Here is a 16,785-nt window from a genome sequence, read left to right as displayed (position 1 = left end):
CGAGGGCTGCTGGTAGAGATAGACTTTCCAACCCTAGGAGGGGAAAATGTGTCCAATGACCTGGCTGGAGGGCTGAGTCACAAAGAGGTAGTAGCAGCTTGTGGAGTGAGAGAGAGATGCAAGCTGGTGTGCAATTGTGGGAAAGGGTGGGACCTGGTGAGCTATTCCCCACCATGACCAGGAGGAAGTGCCAGTTAGTGGTGAACAGAGCACCCTGTTACACTCTACACGTGGTTCCTTAGTTCACTATTGCCTGCTGTGCTGTGAAGTCAAGACATCATCAGTGCTATGAAGAGCTGAGTCTGTATGAGCCACATAATTAAATATAAAAAAAAGGCTTTAAATGCAAAATTTGAATGCAAAATCAACTCTGGAGTTACTGCTAATGAGTCCATAATAACCATAGCACTCCTTGTCATAAACTTCAACGTGCTCTGGTCCTGCAGAGTAGTGTTACAAAGAAGGGGCCAGGTATTGGCTCATGGCATGTAGATCAAGTTGTTATATTGAAGGTTTTATTGTATTCATTTATACTTTTTCAGTCTAGTGCAAAGGCAATCTCTTCCCTACCAGCTCCATTCTTGCAGCAGTTGTTTGCATGAGTATTCAAACCCCAATGAGAAACATGGCAAACATTACATGATGTACCAGTGTATTGAAGTCCATCCAAGTCCTTTTCTAGAGAACTCAATAGCAAGTTCAGAGCAAATATGAACAACTAAGTAGCACATTTGACAAGTAACTCATGATCTGTGCACAGATGCATGTGAAAGGGAAATTACTTAACTGGTTTGATGTTGTTTCCCCTTCAAACTAACTTCACTGACAATGTTTCCACATACACATTGTGCCATTAATCTTCATCCTGTAGCTTCAGCAGAGAACCCTTTTTTCTTTCCCCTAAGGCTTCCAGGCTCCAGCCCTGTAAGGGGGCACAGGTTGCAGAGAAATTCACAGAAACAGGAAATTGAGCTTCCTCAGTCAGTTTTGAAACAACTAAAAACCTGTTTCCTCTTCTATAGAAACAAAACTGGCAGAGCACTCTCTGTGCAGGTTCACTCTGAGCTGCACTCAGGAGGAGGAGAAGGCAGCTGCAGGATCCTCTCACAAGGAATACATGTGAGACATCTCGTGGCTCTTACAAAACAACACAGGATGAAGGAGATAATCTTCCTATTGCTTCTCTCGCACTTGCAGAGTGGCAGCCTGGGATCTGCTACCACTGGCAAGCCCTGGCCCATGACTAGGGATGGTGAGACCCAGCCAAGCCATGCAGACTTGACTTCACCTCCTACTGCAACGCACAGCCTAAGAAACCTGGTGGCAACCCCCATATCCACCCCTTCTGAGATCCAAACAGCTGCAGCAAGTACATCATGGGAGCATGCTGTGAAAATCACCCCTGCGTTCACAGAAGAGGCTCAGGGATTGAAAACCCTGCCAGGGACCGAGGAGAAGAAAACCTCCACCCCTACAACACAGTCCAGTGGAAACAGCAGTCGTGGTGGTGCTAATGCTAAGCAAGGAGCCCTATCCAACAGCACGGGGAGCTTTGCACAGAGCACTCCTAGAAAGATGCCTCCCCAACAAGGGGATGTTAAAAGCCAGCAAAGAACAGGGAACAGATCTCCCAGGCTGTCGTACTACAGCGCCGCCAGCACCAGCACTAAGAAGGATGCTGACTTCAAAAAATCTGGCTTTGAAACTACCCGGGGAAAGTAAGGAAAGCTACTTATTTTATTCTCTTATCTTATGATCTCCTTATAAAGGCCATGGGCCATATCCTGGTCCTACTGAAATCCAAGGCAAAGTTTCCATTGATTTCAATAGGACTTGGATTTGAGGGGGGTAGGAGGGAGCCAGGGCCAACATCTGTAGTCCTTACTCAGTGTATCCAAGTCCATGCACCCACACCTGCAAACTCATGATTGCCAAGTTCCCATGGCCCCATACCATCATCAAAACTCCCATTGTAGTGGCTAAGTAAAGACTGCAGAGTTTAGCCTGTCATGCTTATTATTTTAAAGCCAGTGTGCAAGTCCTCACTATCATGTATGGCTAGAATGGACGATGGAATAATCTAATTATCTGTGGTCAATATTCCTCAGGGTTTTAAGGAGCTGCCCACAACACACGTTTTATTGTAGATTGTCTATGTTTCCTGTTTTAGGCACTCATTGAGCAGTGTGGTGTCTAAATTCTCCCTCTTGAAAATTTTCATTTTTGTGGGTTCAAGAGATTGCACACCCACTTGTTTGGGTGCACAAACATAGGGGCCTTTTAAAACATGTTTGGCTTTGTGTTCCTGAACTGCCCCTGTTAAAGGGTATGCAGTGGTGGTGAAGCTGTGTTGGTCCCAAGATATTAGAGACAAGGTAGGTGAGGTAATATCTTTTATTGGACTCACTTCTGTTGGTGAGAGAGACAAACAGAAGTGGGTCCAGTAAAAGATGTTACCTTCCCCACCTTGTCACATTGTTAAAGGAATCACGAACTATTAAAATACGGTGCTGCCTAATAAAAAAAAGATTAATTGAAAGCCAAACCAAGTGGCACTGCAGCACCATTAACATTCGTGACTGGGTACTTGTTAGACCAGGGGTCGGCAACGTTCGGCACGCGGCTCACCAGGGTAAACACCCTAGCGGGCCGGGCCAGTTTATTTACCTGCTGACGCGGCAGGTTTGGCCGATCGCGGCCCACACTGCCCACGGTTCGCCGTCCCGGGCCAATGGGGGCGGCGGGAAGTGGCGTGGGCCGAGGGATGTGCTGGCCGTGGCTTCCCGCCGCCCCCATTGGCCCGGGATGGCGAACCGTGGGCAGTGTGGGCCGCGATCGGCCAAACCTGCCACGTCAGCAGGTAAATAAACTGGCCCGGCCCACTAGGGTGTTTACCCTGGTGAGCCGCGTGCCAAACGTTGCCGATCCCTGTGTTAGACCAACTGTCTTTAGTGAATAATCTTGCCACTGGGCAGAGTAGCTTGGGTGAGTCACTTACCTTGTTTGTAAAATTCCTTACACTTTAAATGGGGACGATAATCGTTACTTACCTCAATGAGGTCTTGAGGCTTCCCTAATTGTTGGTAAGAGTTCGGCTATTTGGCGTAATGGTGCAAAGTATTGCTATTTTTCAGTAATATTTATCACTATGTGGCTATACAATAGAGGTTTCCTCTTCTACAGTGCTTATTTACATCTTAATGCTAAAAATATAGACTTGTTTTTTCTCTTTAATTTAAACAAAAGATAACTGACAAACTCCTAGAAACATCTCCCTGCATGGTATGCAGGGATTTGATCTAAAGCCTTTGGGCAATGAAAATATTCCCATTGACCTTGCTGGGCTTTGGAGCAGGCTCTGTGTGCAAGTGATAATAGACACAAATGACCAAAGTCCATTTGGTCTAACCTAGGAAGAGATTACAGTAAGGAGAGCACTTCCCTAAAAGCAGTATTCCACTGAAGTTCTCGAAGATGAATATAGTGTGTTATAACAAACTCCTTGTCACAGTGGTCTGGGTAAACTGGAGTTAAACTGGATCACTTTATTGGTGAGAGATCATGCAACTATCACCAATTTCATATTTGTTTGAATGAAGAAATAGGTGAAAGCTTTCACACTTGATGAAACTGAAGTCCCTAGGCTTTTCCACATTGCTTCAGCTTCCAACTGGTGTAACTACTGACTAGGAAAAGGAATTTCTCAGCCTTTCTAAACCTCTCAAAAACAGCCATAGCCAACTCTGGCAGACCTCCCTTTGCAGTATTCAACAACTTACAATTAATGTTTACAATACCACCATGGAGTAGGTGCGTATTGTCCCTATTTTCTAGTTTGGGGGGGCCGGGGGGAGAAATGGATATAGAGGGCCAAATTCAGCCCTGGAGTAAGTGAGCTCACCGGAGTCACACCCATCAGGGCTGGATGTGTTAAATAGTTAAATAAACCTCATGTTAAATAGTATCTTTTTCCAGGAGTAGCCCCATGGAAGTTAGTGGGGTTACTTGAGGACTAAGCTACTACTACTCCACTCAAATCTCATTTTGCTCAAACCCCATATATCAGGTTAAGTTGCAAAGCATGACTTAGATATCGCATTGAGATATTACAGGGATGAGTTGCAGTATAGGGCAATAAGATGGATCAGAATGCCAAACTCAAGCCACATGACCTGTCACTCTGAGCTAACTCCTATAGTACAAGGTTAGATTTGATCCTGGTGGTCTTTCAGGTAGAATGGTTAATCTGCTTCTCATTCCAAGATCCTAATTCTTCATAGTCCTATAGTATAGTCATAACTATATGTGAGAATGTTTACAACAATTTAAGGAGACTTGGGTTCTATTCCTGGCTCTGTTACTGGCTTGCTGGGTGACCCTGGGCAAGTCACTTCACCTCTCTGCCTCAGTTTCCCCATCTGTAAAATTGGGGTTCTGATACTGACCACCTTTGTTAAGCACTTTGAGATCTACTGTGAGATGAAAGTGCTATTTAAGAGCTAAATATTAACTATTTTAAATAAATGTGGGGTTTTTAACATCCCCACAAAGTACTTAAACATGATTACGGCTAACCCTTTTTTGCAGTATGGTGTTAAATAAAATTAGACTGGCACACTGTAAAACTTGATGTCAATACATATGGCTTTCTTTGAGTTTCCTTCATTGTGTAATGAGCATAGCACAAATATGTCAATAGCTTTACAGTGCATTATCTTTAAGCTATTAAAAACTTCTAACTTAGAAATCCAACTTGCCCTTTACTTTATTTTGAATGGGCACATCCATCTTTTGTTAAATTCAGTTTGAAACAGACTCTTCCAGTGATCTTGTATAAGGTATCTGACCTCATACCCTTCACAGCAACCCATTGTGTTAGCATATGTACAGACACACCGATGTCAAAAGGTTCCGTATACAAAGCACAATAGGAAGAGACCTTGAAGAAGGGGAAGAGATAATAGGGGAAAAAAACATAACATCACTTATTATGTGATAAGTTATTTTGTGGAGGGAGGAAATCAGCACCTTTCCCAAGATCTACAATATGTATCTACATTATAACTTTAATTATCCAACTACTCTGCCTTTCGAAAAAGGGTCATGTGCCCTGCTGACTATTAGTTATAATGGAAATTCCCTCAGTAATACCTAACCCTGATTAGCTGAACTTAATCATTGTCCCAGAAGACATTTGGATAATAAAGTTGTTTTGCATATATACACATTACATGTACATTAGAGCAGGTGAAAAATAAGCATCTTTTTGCAAACATTTTCATGAAAAATTCATTCCTTTTGGTTAATATTCAAAATGTCATCAAAAAAGGTCAAAATAATCAAATTTTGGAAAAATTCCACCAGTTCTCTGTGTGCTGCTTTGTTTGTGTATAGGTGTGTGTGCATATGCTTAAGAAATAAAAAATATTCCTCATAAGTTTATCATAGTTTTAAATAATTTGGTACTAACTAATCATTATTAGTGATCACTTTATTTAGAGAATACTCCCACCACCAGGCCACTCCATGCTGTGCAGACAATTAAAACAAAATAAAAATCACTATAAAAATCCATTAAAAAATAGCAAAAGTCAAACAATGTGGCAACCCAAAAACAAGGGGATCCTATACAGAAATAGAATTAAAAACTGGATTAGCCACTTTAAAATTTTATTTTCTGTCCTAATGTAGTTATGGAAATATGACAAATGGTCCTTTAATTGGGGCATTAATTATAATATCCAATGGCAGGGTTATATCTGTTACCCGACAGTAATGTGCTCGGCACTACATGATGCACAATGAAGACAGTACTTGTCCCAAAGAGCTTCAACTCTAGTAGACAGAAATACCAAACATAGGCACTAACGTACTGGATCAGAGCAGTGCTCCACGTAGTTCAGAATCCTGCTTCCGGTGGTGGCCAGGACCAGATGCTCCAGAGGAAGGTGCCAAAAATGTTGCAGTAGGCAGTTATGGGATAACCTGCTTCAAAAAAGAATTTCCTCCTTGCCCCCAATAAGCTCTAATACATGAGGCGTTTTGTCCCTTCATAACCTTTTTTTGAAGCAGTTCCTTTTATATTTCTGGATTTTCATATTATCCACATAAATGTCTAAAGCATTTCTGAATCCTGCCAAGCTCTTGGCCTCAGTGAGTTCCATAGTCTAATCGTACGTCACGTGAAAAAGTATTTCCTTGTGTTTTTTTTTTTAATGGCCACCTTCCCTGAATGACCCTTTGAAGATGGAAATCACAGAGAAACTCAGAGGGGAAAAGCTAATTAGAGGACTGGTTGGTTTTGTATTATGTTCAGTGTAGTTCTTTTCTTGTAGGGCATGCATGCAGAAGCAATGAGTCTCAAAGAGGGACATAATGTATCCATTGAACAGTATTAATACTTTTCACCACCTCTCATCACTATACCAAAGGTTACCAACCACTCAAACTAGTTTGAGTGACAGAGTAGGGTTTAGTCCTTTAAGTTAGTGGGTATTCCACACCACAGGGCTTCCACAATTGAACACCAAATGAGTGCTGGCTATTTAGAGGTGGTCCTGAGCAGTGAAAAATAGAGCCTGACCTATAAAGTTGAACATTCTAGGCAGAGACCCCGTCTCTGTCTCCTTGTTATCTACTAAGTTAGTTAATTGGTGAAGCACATTACTACTGTTGACGCCACGTAAGACAAATATTAGTTGACTGGACAATTGGACAACCTGGATCAAAGCTAATTTTCTAGCTCAAATTGACTTGCTGGATGATGTATGTGATCGTTTAGGGCTCAATTCTGTTCTCAGTTAGTGTAAATTCAGAGTAATTCATTGACTTTATGTGGGCAGAGCAGCATGACTGCAGCTAAACAGATCTTGCTATCCTTTTCCCATATCCAAGCTGATCATGGCTATTCCGACGGGCCACTGGTCTCAGGAATTGGACTTAATTACGTTCCTAAAATGGAAAATGCTATAGAAGTGCAAAGCCTTATAATTGACTCAGTGGGCCTCGGAGAGCAAGCGAGCTGCAGTTTAATATTAACAACACTTTATTGACAACTATTACAGGGCTTTATTGTAGCGCTGTAAGTGTTGTAAAAAACCAAACCCTGAATTGATAGCAATTTACTGTTTTAGGACTAGTTGTCATTTAACTACTTAAAATGCCATAAGCAAGAAAGTTACAATAAAAATTAAATGAAGAGTTGTTTTGGAACTACACCATTGGGTCCAATATGACTCAACTGAACTTACAACAAAGGCTAGATTACCACAATATTTCACTGCAAGTGGTAGTGTAATGATTTTATTATGTTGGGGGTACAGAGGCAGTCACAGGCTAATCCATACAGGGTCTCAGAGACCTCTATAAACCTATCTTTCTACCCCGAATATGCTGCTATTCATTGTGATTATTACATCTATTAAGCAGAGAAAGGTTTAATCAACCCAACAGCCATGATGGATTTGCTCAGTTGTCATAGTTGATGTGTGTGTGCTGCAACAATTCCTAGACATAACCAGTGCTCTGAAATTCTCAGCAATTCCCTGTATATTTTTGTGATGTTTTTGACATGGAGGAATGTGTAGCGAACATACAAATAAAAGCTGATGCACAGTGTTCACCGTACAATCTGGCTGCTTCAATGACCGAGAACAGCTGTAAACCCGGTTTAACCAGTTGGTTAAGCCACATTTATGGATGCTTTGCATCACCAGAGTTGAACATGGTGGTGAATCTGGCCTTTTGGAGTTTTAAATTCAGTGGAGAGAGATTCTCGAGTGGATTTCAGAAGACCTTGGATATCCCTGTATTTCAGACACACCATCTTAAGCCCTGCTTTTTATCTTACCTGTGGGCTGTGATTACTGCACTTTCACAACGGTCTGTATGGAGAGAGGCCTCCTGTGTAAGGTTGCTCTAGTAACTAGCAGGAGATACTTGAAGAGTGAGTGGTCCTTAACCTTCCTTCCCAGATCCTAAGTCAAGTACTTCCTCTCCAGTAGTGTAAGGAGATGATGATATTCCTGAACCTTGTCTCTAATCCCCCGGTCTAGCAGCTTTTAATTTTCCTATCTGTGTATTCTGAGCACGTTTAGTACCATTGTGATCCCAGCACCCAAAGCATATTGCTAAACCAGGTACTGGCATTATTTCACCAACTCATTGCTATGTTATATACTAGGTATTAGGGTTAATAATGTATCTCCATGGCCGGTCCATGTAACTACCTGATGTGTCACTATAGCCCCATGGCAAGGAATTTATAATGTCCCAAATAGAACTTTAACAGGGAGTACTTACAAGAATTTCATTGCTGAATGCAGAAGTGAAAGGTTTAGTATGGTTAAGTACTAATGGATCACTAAACATGCTTCTATAAGGTGACAAAGGCAAACCTGCACACTGCATGGATTTTTTCATTTAGTTAGGTTGAATAGGGCTGATACAGTTCAGGGAGGTGGTGGGGGACTAATTTATTTGCATCAGTACTGCAACGATGTTATGTTACAGATGATCATTCCCAGTAGTAGTGCCCCGTGCATGGAATGAATGGACAGGCAATGTAGTTCAGTTGTGAGATTAACATTACAAATAGCTATAATATACAGTGTTGGATGAGTCGCTTTTGGGACTTGGCACACAGAGTGACAGTAAAGGCTACTTGGGGTTGTTGGAGTTCTGCTCTGCAGTGTTTACAGGTACCAGCACACTAAAAACTATCACTTGTCTTTTCCCGCAACCACTCAGGAAGGAAGGAAAGAGGTGTTATGTGAGCTGCCCCTGTAATTATGAAACTTAAGTGAAAATGCTAATTGCTGAAAACAAACATTGTGGTTTAGAAAAACAGCAACATCTAAAATGCAGGTTTTCTAAGCCTCAGGCTGGTGGTTAAAATTACAAGGTATTAGAGAGGCAGGCTCTGTTTTGGAATACAGTACTCAATACAGTACTAAAGGAATCCAGCCCATCTCTCCAAGTGGCATTTTTGCAACATGAACAAGGAATTTATTACAGAGGAACGCTCTCGGTATAGCTCTTCCCTTCGCTCCTTCAGTAAGAGGCCAAATTGGGGCACTTAGTTTCCTCTTCAGCTCAGATTGCGATGAAGTGATGCTCTAAATGCCCATGGTTTTGCTTTCTAAAGTCTGCAATATTTTTAAGGTGGTAATAACTGCTCCCGCTCTCCCCGTTATACTAATTACTTTAATGTTAAATGTTTATTTACTCTCTATTTAAAGGTAACACATAAGAATATATGTATTTAATAGTTAGGTCTTAGTAACAATAAAATCGTGAGATAGGAGTAGTCAGGCTTGATTGCATTTATTAATAAAGTCGCCTATATTATTAAGACTAGCTCATAATAAGAAGAGGTGTATAATACCTAATCTTTATGGAACCGAAGCTTGCAACCACTGACACAAATGACAGGCTGGTCCTAGGACTGTCTATTGCATCAGTAACTCAAACTTAATCTTTTATAGACCGATTGTTGTCAAGCCATAACTTCTCTTTTTACACATGACACTTACGTATAGCTCCTTTTCTCTGGTACATGTTGCAAACTCCCAAGTACATATTGCAAGAGCCAGACTTTCGATAGTAATGTGGTTAGTACATTTTGCAGTTAAAAACACTTCTTCTGATACACAGGATATTATATGAAACATTCTACTCTTACTAAACTAAATTTTCCACTCTTAGTAAAGGTTGCATGAGTTAACATTTATTATTGCAAATTATTCTTAAAGTTTGATAGGGGTTTAGTTCACTTAACAATAGGCCTTTTCTGAGCAACAGGCCCTTTGGCTTAATGGTCAACATATGCCTTGTTTCATGTTCCATGTGAGCAGCAAGTTTCTCACATTATTGTCACTCCTTCCCGTTATACAGATTAAGATTACACTCACAAATTTGCCAGTTAGTGTTAGGATTTAGTTCCAAACCATTCACATAGGTCTGACATTCAGTTCTTTGCTGTATTTCTTATCAGGTGCACCTGTAACATCTATTTAAATTTGCACAGAAAATATGAACTCTCACAGATATGAACACTTTAGAACATGAATGCACTAATTCCTAGAAATAAATGTGTCAAGAAAAAGAACAGCAGCTAGGTGTCCTCGTATGTTCTCACAAGGTCTTTCTTTTGCGGCCTGTTTCTTGTGTGCTGAAAGTGGTTTAAAAGGCAAATTTCATACTGAAAATGAAGGAAGGGAAGATTCTGCTGCTTGTGCTCCTAGTAAGTACTAAGGGCCTGATCCAAAACCCACTGAAGTCCCTAGAAAAACTCCCATTGACTTCTATGGGTTTTGCATCAGGGCCTTATCCTGCAAGAAGTTCCACTGAAATAAATCAAACCACTTGAAGAGAAAGGTACTTCTCAGTGGCAGAATCCGCAAGTGATGGGTAAGTCAATTTACAAATTTCCTGAAACTAAATACAAAAAGTGTGTCCTCAGCTCCATGCAGTCTCACTGAACTGCTAGCTAAGGATAAGTAAGGATAGCCTATTATTTTCAGATTAGAGGATGACTAAGCCGACTGTGAAAATCAGTACTGTTGAATGTCAGGTGAGACGCAATCATATAAGCCAAAAGAATGATCGCATATGGGACTTCATGCTTGTGGCTGATTAGGTTATGGGAGATAATACTCGAGAAAAAGATCTCAAATTTAACTGTAACTATGAGCATTTTAGAGACTGGATATAGGTTGGTTTCTCAGCTGTATTTTGAGGGCTTACTTTCAAACTAGGCTAATGGAAGTATTTTTGAATGGTTAGTTTACACTTTGACTGCAGGAAATGTTGGTTATTTTGACTGGGCTCGGAAAGGTCAGGTGTAGCTGTCAGTTGGACTTTGAAATAGTGGAGTAAAGGTCTCAAATCCCACCCCAGCTTACCTGACATGTCAATCACAGGATAGTCCTTATTTTATCTGAGCCAGTTTACTGATCCCTAGAAATGATAATAAGCTAATAGGTGAGTGGAAGCTGTGGACTGACACTGCAGCATGGGAAAGAAGATTTAATGGCTCATGATATTAAATCAAAATTTGAATAACACAAAGGGACTGTTCACTGTCCAAGATATCATCATGCTATGTGCGACAAAGGAAATGAATGATGACAGAAAAGCATCTGTTTTGGAGAATGCAGGACAAAATGTCAGGGCCTTGAATCCTGAGCAAACAAATTGTACACCTTTATTTCCCCTTATTCTTTTATATCAACAAGAGTGCACTCTCTCTCTCTCTCTCAATAAAAACTACATATTTCAAAGACAGCCTCAATTGAATGTGGTACCATTACATGCAAACTGATTTGAGCTGAGGGAATTCTCCAAATTTACTTTAAATTTGCATATTTTTTTTTTTGCATTCCATTTAGCATGGACAATGAAAATAGACTAGTCAATTTCACTTTTTATTGTCCATTTCTAGCCAGTATAAGCATTTTTTTACCTTTCAATTGGGATTAATAAAATCAGAGATTTTAAGGCCAGAAGGGACTATTACAGGTATCTACTCTGACCTGCATGATAGAGGCCACAGAACCTCATCTAATAATTTCCCCATCAAGTCCGTAACTTTTGCTTGAGTTACAGCATATCTTTTAACAAGATATCCAGTCTTAGCTCAGGTGGCATCTACACTTGTGAGCTGGGGGTGTGGTTCCCAGCTCATGTACACATATTTCTGATAGCTCAAAGAGAGCTAGCGTGAGTATAGGTGGGAGTCTAGTCCCAGTAGCATGGGCAGTGGTGGCATGGCTCAGCCGTGCTGAATACAAAGTCACCTGAACTCTGTGGATGCGTATTCAGCATAGGGAAGTCACGCCACTGCTGCCTGTGCGACTATGCTAGTGCTGCTACTTATACTTGTCTAGCTCTCATTGTGTACATGAGCTGAGAATCACATCCCTAGCTCATAGTACAGACATAGCCTCAGAGAGTGCAAGTGATCGAGAATCCATCATGTCTTTAGGTACTGAACAGGTGAAGAGTCTCTTATTATGTCACCCATTGGGTACCAAGAAAATGATTGAGGGGAAAATAATTGATCCTGTTGTTTTTGGGCTCTTGTGCAGTAGCAAAACACTGTGATGTTTCTTTCTGTTCTTAGTATGCTGATTTGCATTATATAAATGTGCAGACTCTCTCAGTACAAATACTTGGCAGGCTGTTTAAATCAAGCTAAGCAATATTCTCATTGGAATCTTTTATAAAATAAAAATGTATGGATATATTTCTATGAATCATGGGTTTTGTAACATCTTGTTTCTACATAATCTAAATTCAAGGCCTGACTCAACCTAACTGTGTTCCTTGAATACACTATTTTCAGATGGGGAAAACTTATTATGAGGTTAATGTTTTTTAATAAAAGACATAATCATTGCAACCCTTACTCACATGAGCAGTCCCATTGAAGTCAGATTCTACCCTGACTTGCATCTTGATTAGCATTTAAGTTTATGCAGAATGAGCGTAAAATGCTACCAGAACAGAATTCTTCTCTCAAAGCTTTTCTGAATTAAAACGTGCACCAGTTAAAGAAAAATTGTTTTAAAATGAAATAATTAAAGAGGTGCAAATCTATGTATGGACTTCTTTAAGTATCTAAATAACTATAAATCAATCAATAAGTCAATCAATTTAAAATTAGCCAAAGAAGGGTTTGCACTTTTTAAACTTTTGATTTAAAAATACACTTTTGGTTAAAGTGGGACCACTTCTAATACATGCAAAGATTCACTTATACCAGGGTGGGCATATTACACTCACTCTACGCTTCTTTTGAACAGGTGCAAGTAACTATAAATAGTGTAAGGCAGTAGAAAATTAGCCCAACTGATCTACCTGCATGAATGTGGAGTAGCTAATGTGGTAAAAGCTGCAAGATGAGACACAAATAAAGGAAAATCATCCTTTTTTTAAAAAAAGCAGTATTTCTTTGCACACCATACTGCTACACAACACTATAGGGGCCATGCTTTAACAAAGCACTTAAGCATGCGCTTAACTTGAGGTCAATGGGAAGGTTCACATGCTTAAAGTTAACTATGTGCTTATGTCCTTTGCTGCACTGGAGCCTTAGAAAGAAAGTGAAGAATCTCATATCCAGTTTAAATCGTAAGGGGAATTTACATAGATGCAATTGGTTTCAGAAGTTGGAATATGATAAGAACGCTGGACTCAACACCTCTATTCCTGAATTTTACTTTACTATTCTATGAGTCTGATTCTCCACAGCTTTGTACCTTGAGGAGACGTACATGTCAGTGCATGGCAGGTGTAACATGCTACCATTCTCATTTGGTAGCATTTTACAACCATTTTGCACTGGTGTAAATGATGACACAAAGTGCAAAGTCGGGGAGAACCAGGCTCTGTATCGCCTACACTATTCCATGCAATGTATACAGTGAATATCATCTGAATCAATCACAGAGCCATGTGTTGCCTTTAATTAATGCTCCAGATCTAGGTCCTTTTGTATTTCTTCAGCTACACAGTAATCCCATGGTTCAATGCAGTTCAACTGTGCAGATTCAATATTGCATCAGTTAAAAGCTAAGTAATCTAATTTACTTGTGGATAAAAATAAACCCCTTTTCAGCAGCAGTACAAAACGAGTAAGGGAGCAGAACTAAATCCATGCCCTTTGGGCTTTTAGCTAACGGGAGTGTGCATTTTGCCGGGGTTTAGGAACAGTTGCAAGGCTTGTTCAGAAGCATCATCTGTGTTTCTAAGCAAATGGAAGCAACTGCTCTAAGTTACAGAGCTTCCAGTGGATGTTCTTTTTTGCTTTGTAATGTATTTACAGTGGCGACATGATACGGAAGTGGTTATTACAGCCTCGTAAACGTCCATTCTTCCAGTCGCCCCAGGGAAATAAACATTTTTTTGATGGTTGAATAAATTACATTTCACTTTACATTTGCATCAGTCATCCTAATCATAAAAGGCCCGATCCAAAGCCCATAGAAATACTCCCTCCATTCACTTCAATGGCCTTTGGTATAAGTCCCCAATGAACAAGCTGATTTTGTCAGCGGGCTGGTCAATTTTCATGACAATTTTGCAAGGCTAGCCTTCTTTATAGAAAGGGGTCTGATTGAACTGCTCCAAAGCAGGAGACACATGTCCCCGCTTAAAAATACCCCTTTTTTTCTTGCAGTTGTTGGAATTAAATGGAATATTTTTGTCTTGTTTTTTAATTACAGTTCAGTGATCTCTATCGTTCCTCCAACGCTGGCTTGGTGGTGTGATTAGTATAAGAATCCTGGCCTCATTCTGCTTGTTCAGGGCAATGTATTATATTAACTGATGTGTTTAGGAGCACCTTTATGGCTATGTGTGAATTTTGCACAACCATGTAGTGCAGCTAAACAATTCTGGCTCACAAGGAGACAAGATCCTCAGCTGGTGTAAACTGATGACTCTATATTGACTTCAGTGGATTTTGCTGCTCTATTCCTCTGGAGGATCTGGCTATTTCTCTGAATGCCATGAGCCTAACAAATAGTTTTTCTAATGCGGTTTAGAATGCAAAATTGTTTTAAATTGTTTTTTTAAAAAACAATTGTTATTCATATGGGAAGCTCTCTCAGCAAAATCTAAGATTCTCATGTGCACGCACCACACTACACAGTTGGAAACAGGAGAAAAACCACAGTGTGGGGAGCAAGGTGAATCGTTCTGATGTATTTAATTGTCTGGATATAGTGAGTGAATTGTTGTGCATGGTCCTTTCAGCTGTGTATGTTAGGAAAGGTTGCCACCTGCTGGCTTTTACTGTTAGTGAGTGAAATAGATACACTGAGACGGAAGATTTTAATACAGAAATTGAAAGAAATTCAGCAACCCAGAAAAGTATGGTTTCAGCACCTAGAAAAAGATATAGACATTAAACCAAAGAAATTAGAACAGACCTTCACCAATGAACCCTGTGCTTGAGCAAAGTTTATGATTTACTAGCCTTCTGCTAGCTTTTAACTGGATTTGGGGCAGTGGAAAGAATGTCATTTGCTCCAACCACATTACAAAGGGGAGTTGGTATTATTGCTAAACCCCAATTCAGCAACAGACTTAATCATGTGCAGATCCCAGCCTGCCCAAGAATGAGCAACATACATTTGACTTTCAAGATGAACATTCTATCCCGGCAATCTTTTTAACCCAACCATCTCTTTCTTCAACATATACGATCCATAATCCATGACAACTTCAGAAGCTCAGACAATCAGTGAATTATGTCTGCTCGTTATCATGAATGTTATCATAAAATCATGAATGGTGTGGAGGAAGTAAATAAGGAAATGTTATTTACCTCTTCACATAACACAAGAGCCAGGGATCACCCAATTAAGCTAATAGGGAGAAGACCTAAAATAAACAAAAGGAAGTACTACTTCATACAACGCTCAGGCAACCTGAGGAACTTGTTGCCAGGGGATGTTGTAAAAGCCAAAAGGATAACTGGGCTCAAAGAAGAATTAGATAAGTTCACAGAGCACAGGTCCCTCAACAGCTATTAGCCAAGATCAGAGATGCAACTCCATGCTCTGGGTGTTCCAACTGCCAGAAGCTGGGGCTGGACAACAGGGGATGAATCACGTGTTAAATGCCCTCTTCTCTTCATTCCCTCTGAAACATTTGGCACTGGCCATTGTTGGAAGACAGGATACTGTGGACCATTGGTCTGACACAGTATGACCATTCTTATGTTATCAAAGGTTAAACAAAAGTACAGTAAATAATGTGGGCAGTGATGTTAGCTACTTTTCATCTGCTAAGGCTGCACCACAGCTCAGGGTTCGTATGCTACTTGTTCTTACTCCACAGGCAGAGAGAGCATTTTTCTGGGGATTAGATCATTTTGAAGTTCAAAAATGCTGCTCATACTCCTGCTCCATCCACACCCTGATATCATGAGTTTATTACAATTCACTCCGACATGGCTCAGTCAGCTACAAATGGGTAAGCATCCCTACCCTGCAGTTAGCTTAATACTTTCTGCCTATTGAGGAGGAAAATGCATTATTAGTGAATATATGCTAGAGCATGGCAATGTGCTTGGTGCATGAGAGGTGGGGACTAGACACTTCATAGGCCTGATTAGTCCCGCTCCCAAGACCTACAACATGAGAATTATTTACATTGGCTTCTTATCTTGCACTGGCAGGAGAATTGGACCCTGAGTCTCCATAATGCTTGCATTGGTGCCGGTGGGAGTGATGCTTGCTAACCTTTCCTGTACGTGCAGCATGAATTTCCTCAACAACCCCAACCTCCCCTGGCATGCACCCTCCGGGGCATGGGACAGCCCAGCCACCACCATGGCTGCTTTTTATATTGGAGCATTGGGGAGAGAGGAGAAGGCTTCCTGCATTCTTTCATCTGTAGTGCACCATAATTTGATCCTTTATCGCTATCCAGGCAAATGTCCTTGTCACTACTTAATATGGCTCAGATTCTCAGATCTAGCCATGAGGCACTTGGTGCAGAACTCAATGGCTGTGGAGCAAAGTTGGCTTTCCACCCAAACACTAGCCTAAATTTGGCCCTGCCAAAAGGGTGTTCTCTAGCAGCTAGGAACAGTGGGAGTGTAGAGGTATTCTTACTGCAGCCTCTTTCCAGCAATCATTTCCCCGCACCACTCCCCATGCTGGGAGCTGCAAAAGGATTGTGAAAAGCTGCTACACAGGCTTTATGTCACCCAGGGATCTTCCACTCTTACTACCAATGCGGTTGTTTTTGTTTTTTTAAATACAATGTTTC

General features: G+C 40.7%; 1 protein-coding gene across 2 annotated transcripts in view; it reads left to right on the top strand.

Moving 5' to 3' along the window:
* The first annotated feature begins 984 nt into the window (after positions 1 to 984).
* The window catches only part of MMRN1 (multimerin 1), a 58,622-nt gene continuing 42,821 nt past the window's right edge, over positions 985 to 16,785 (top strand). The window contains exon 1 of one of the 2 annotated variants that reach the window (XM_034771837.1): positions 985 to 1,718. In XM_034771837.1, coding sequence (XP_034627728.1) covers positions 1,156 to 1,718 — 563 coding nt within the window. In that variant the 5' untranslated portion in view covers positions 985 to 1,155. The remainder of the gene's footprint in view (positions 1,719 to 16,785) is intronic. The other variant, XM_034771838.1, reaches the window with a different exon arrangement.

Source organism: Trachemys scripta, chromosome 5 (genome assembly GCF_013100865.1).
Source record: "Trachemys scripta elegans isolate TJP31775 chromosome 5, CAS_Tse_1.0, whole genome shotgun sequence".
NCBI classification, from domain to species: domain Eukaryota; kingdom Metazoa; phylum Chordata; order Testudines; family Emydidae; genus Trachemys; species Trachemys scripta.
The sequence above is the reverse complement of the archived record's forward strand: the minus strand, read 5'-3'. Positions and strand labels throughout refer to the sequence as shown.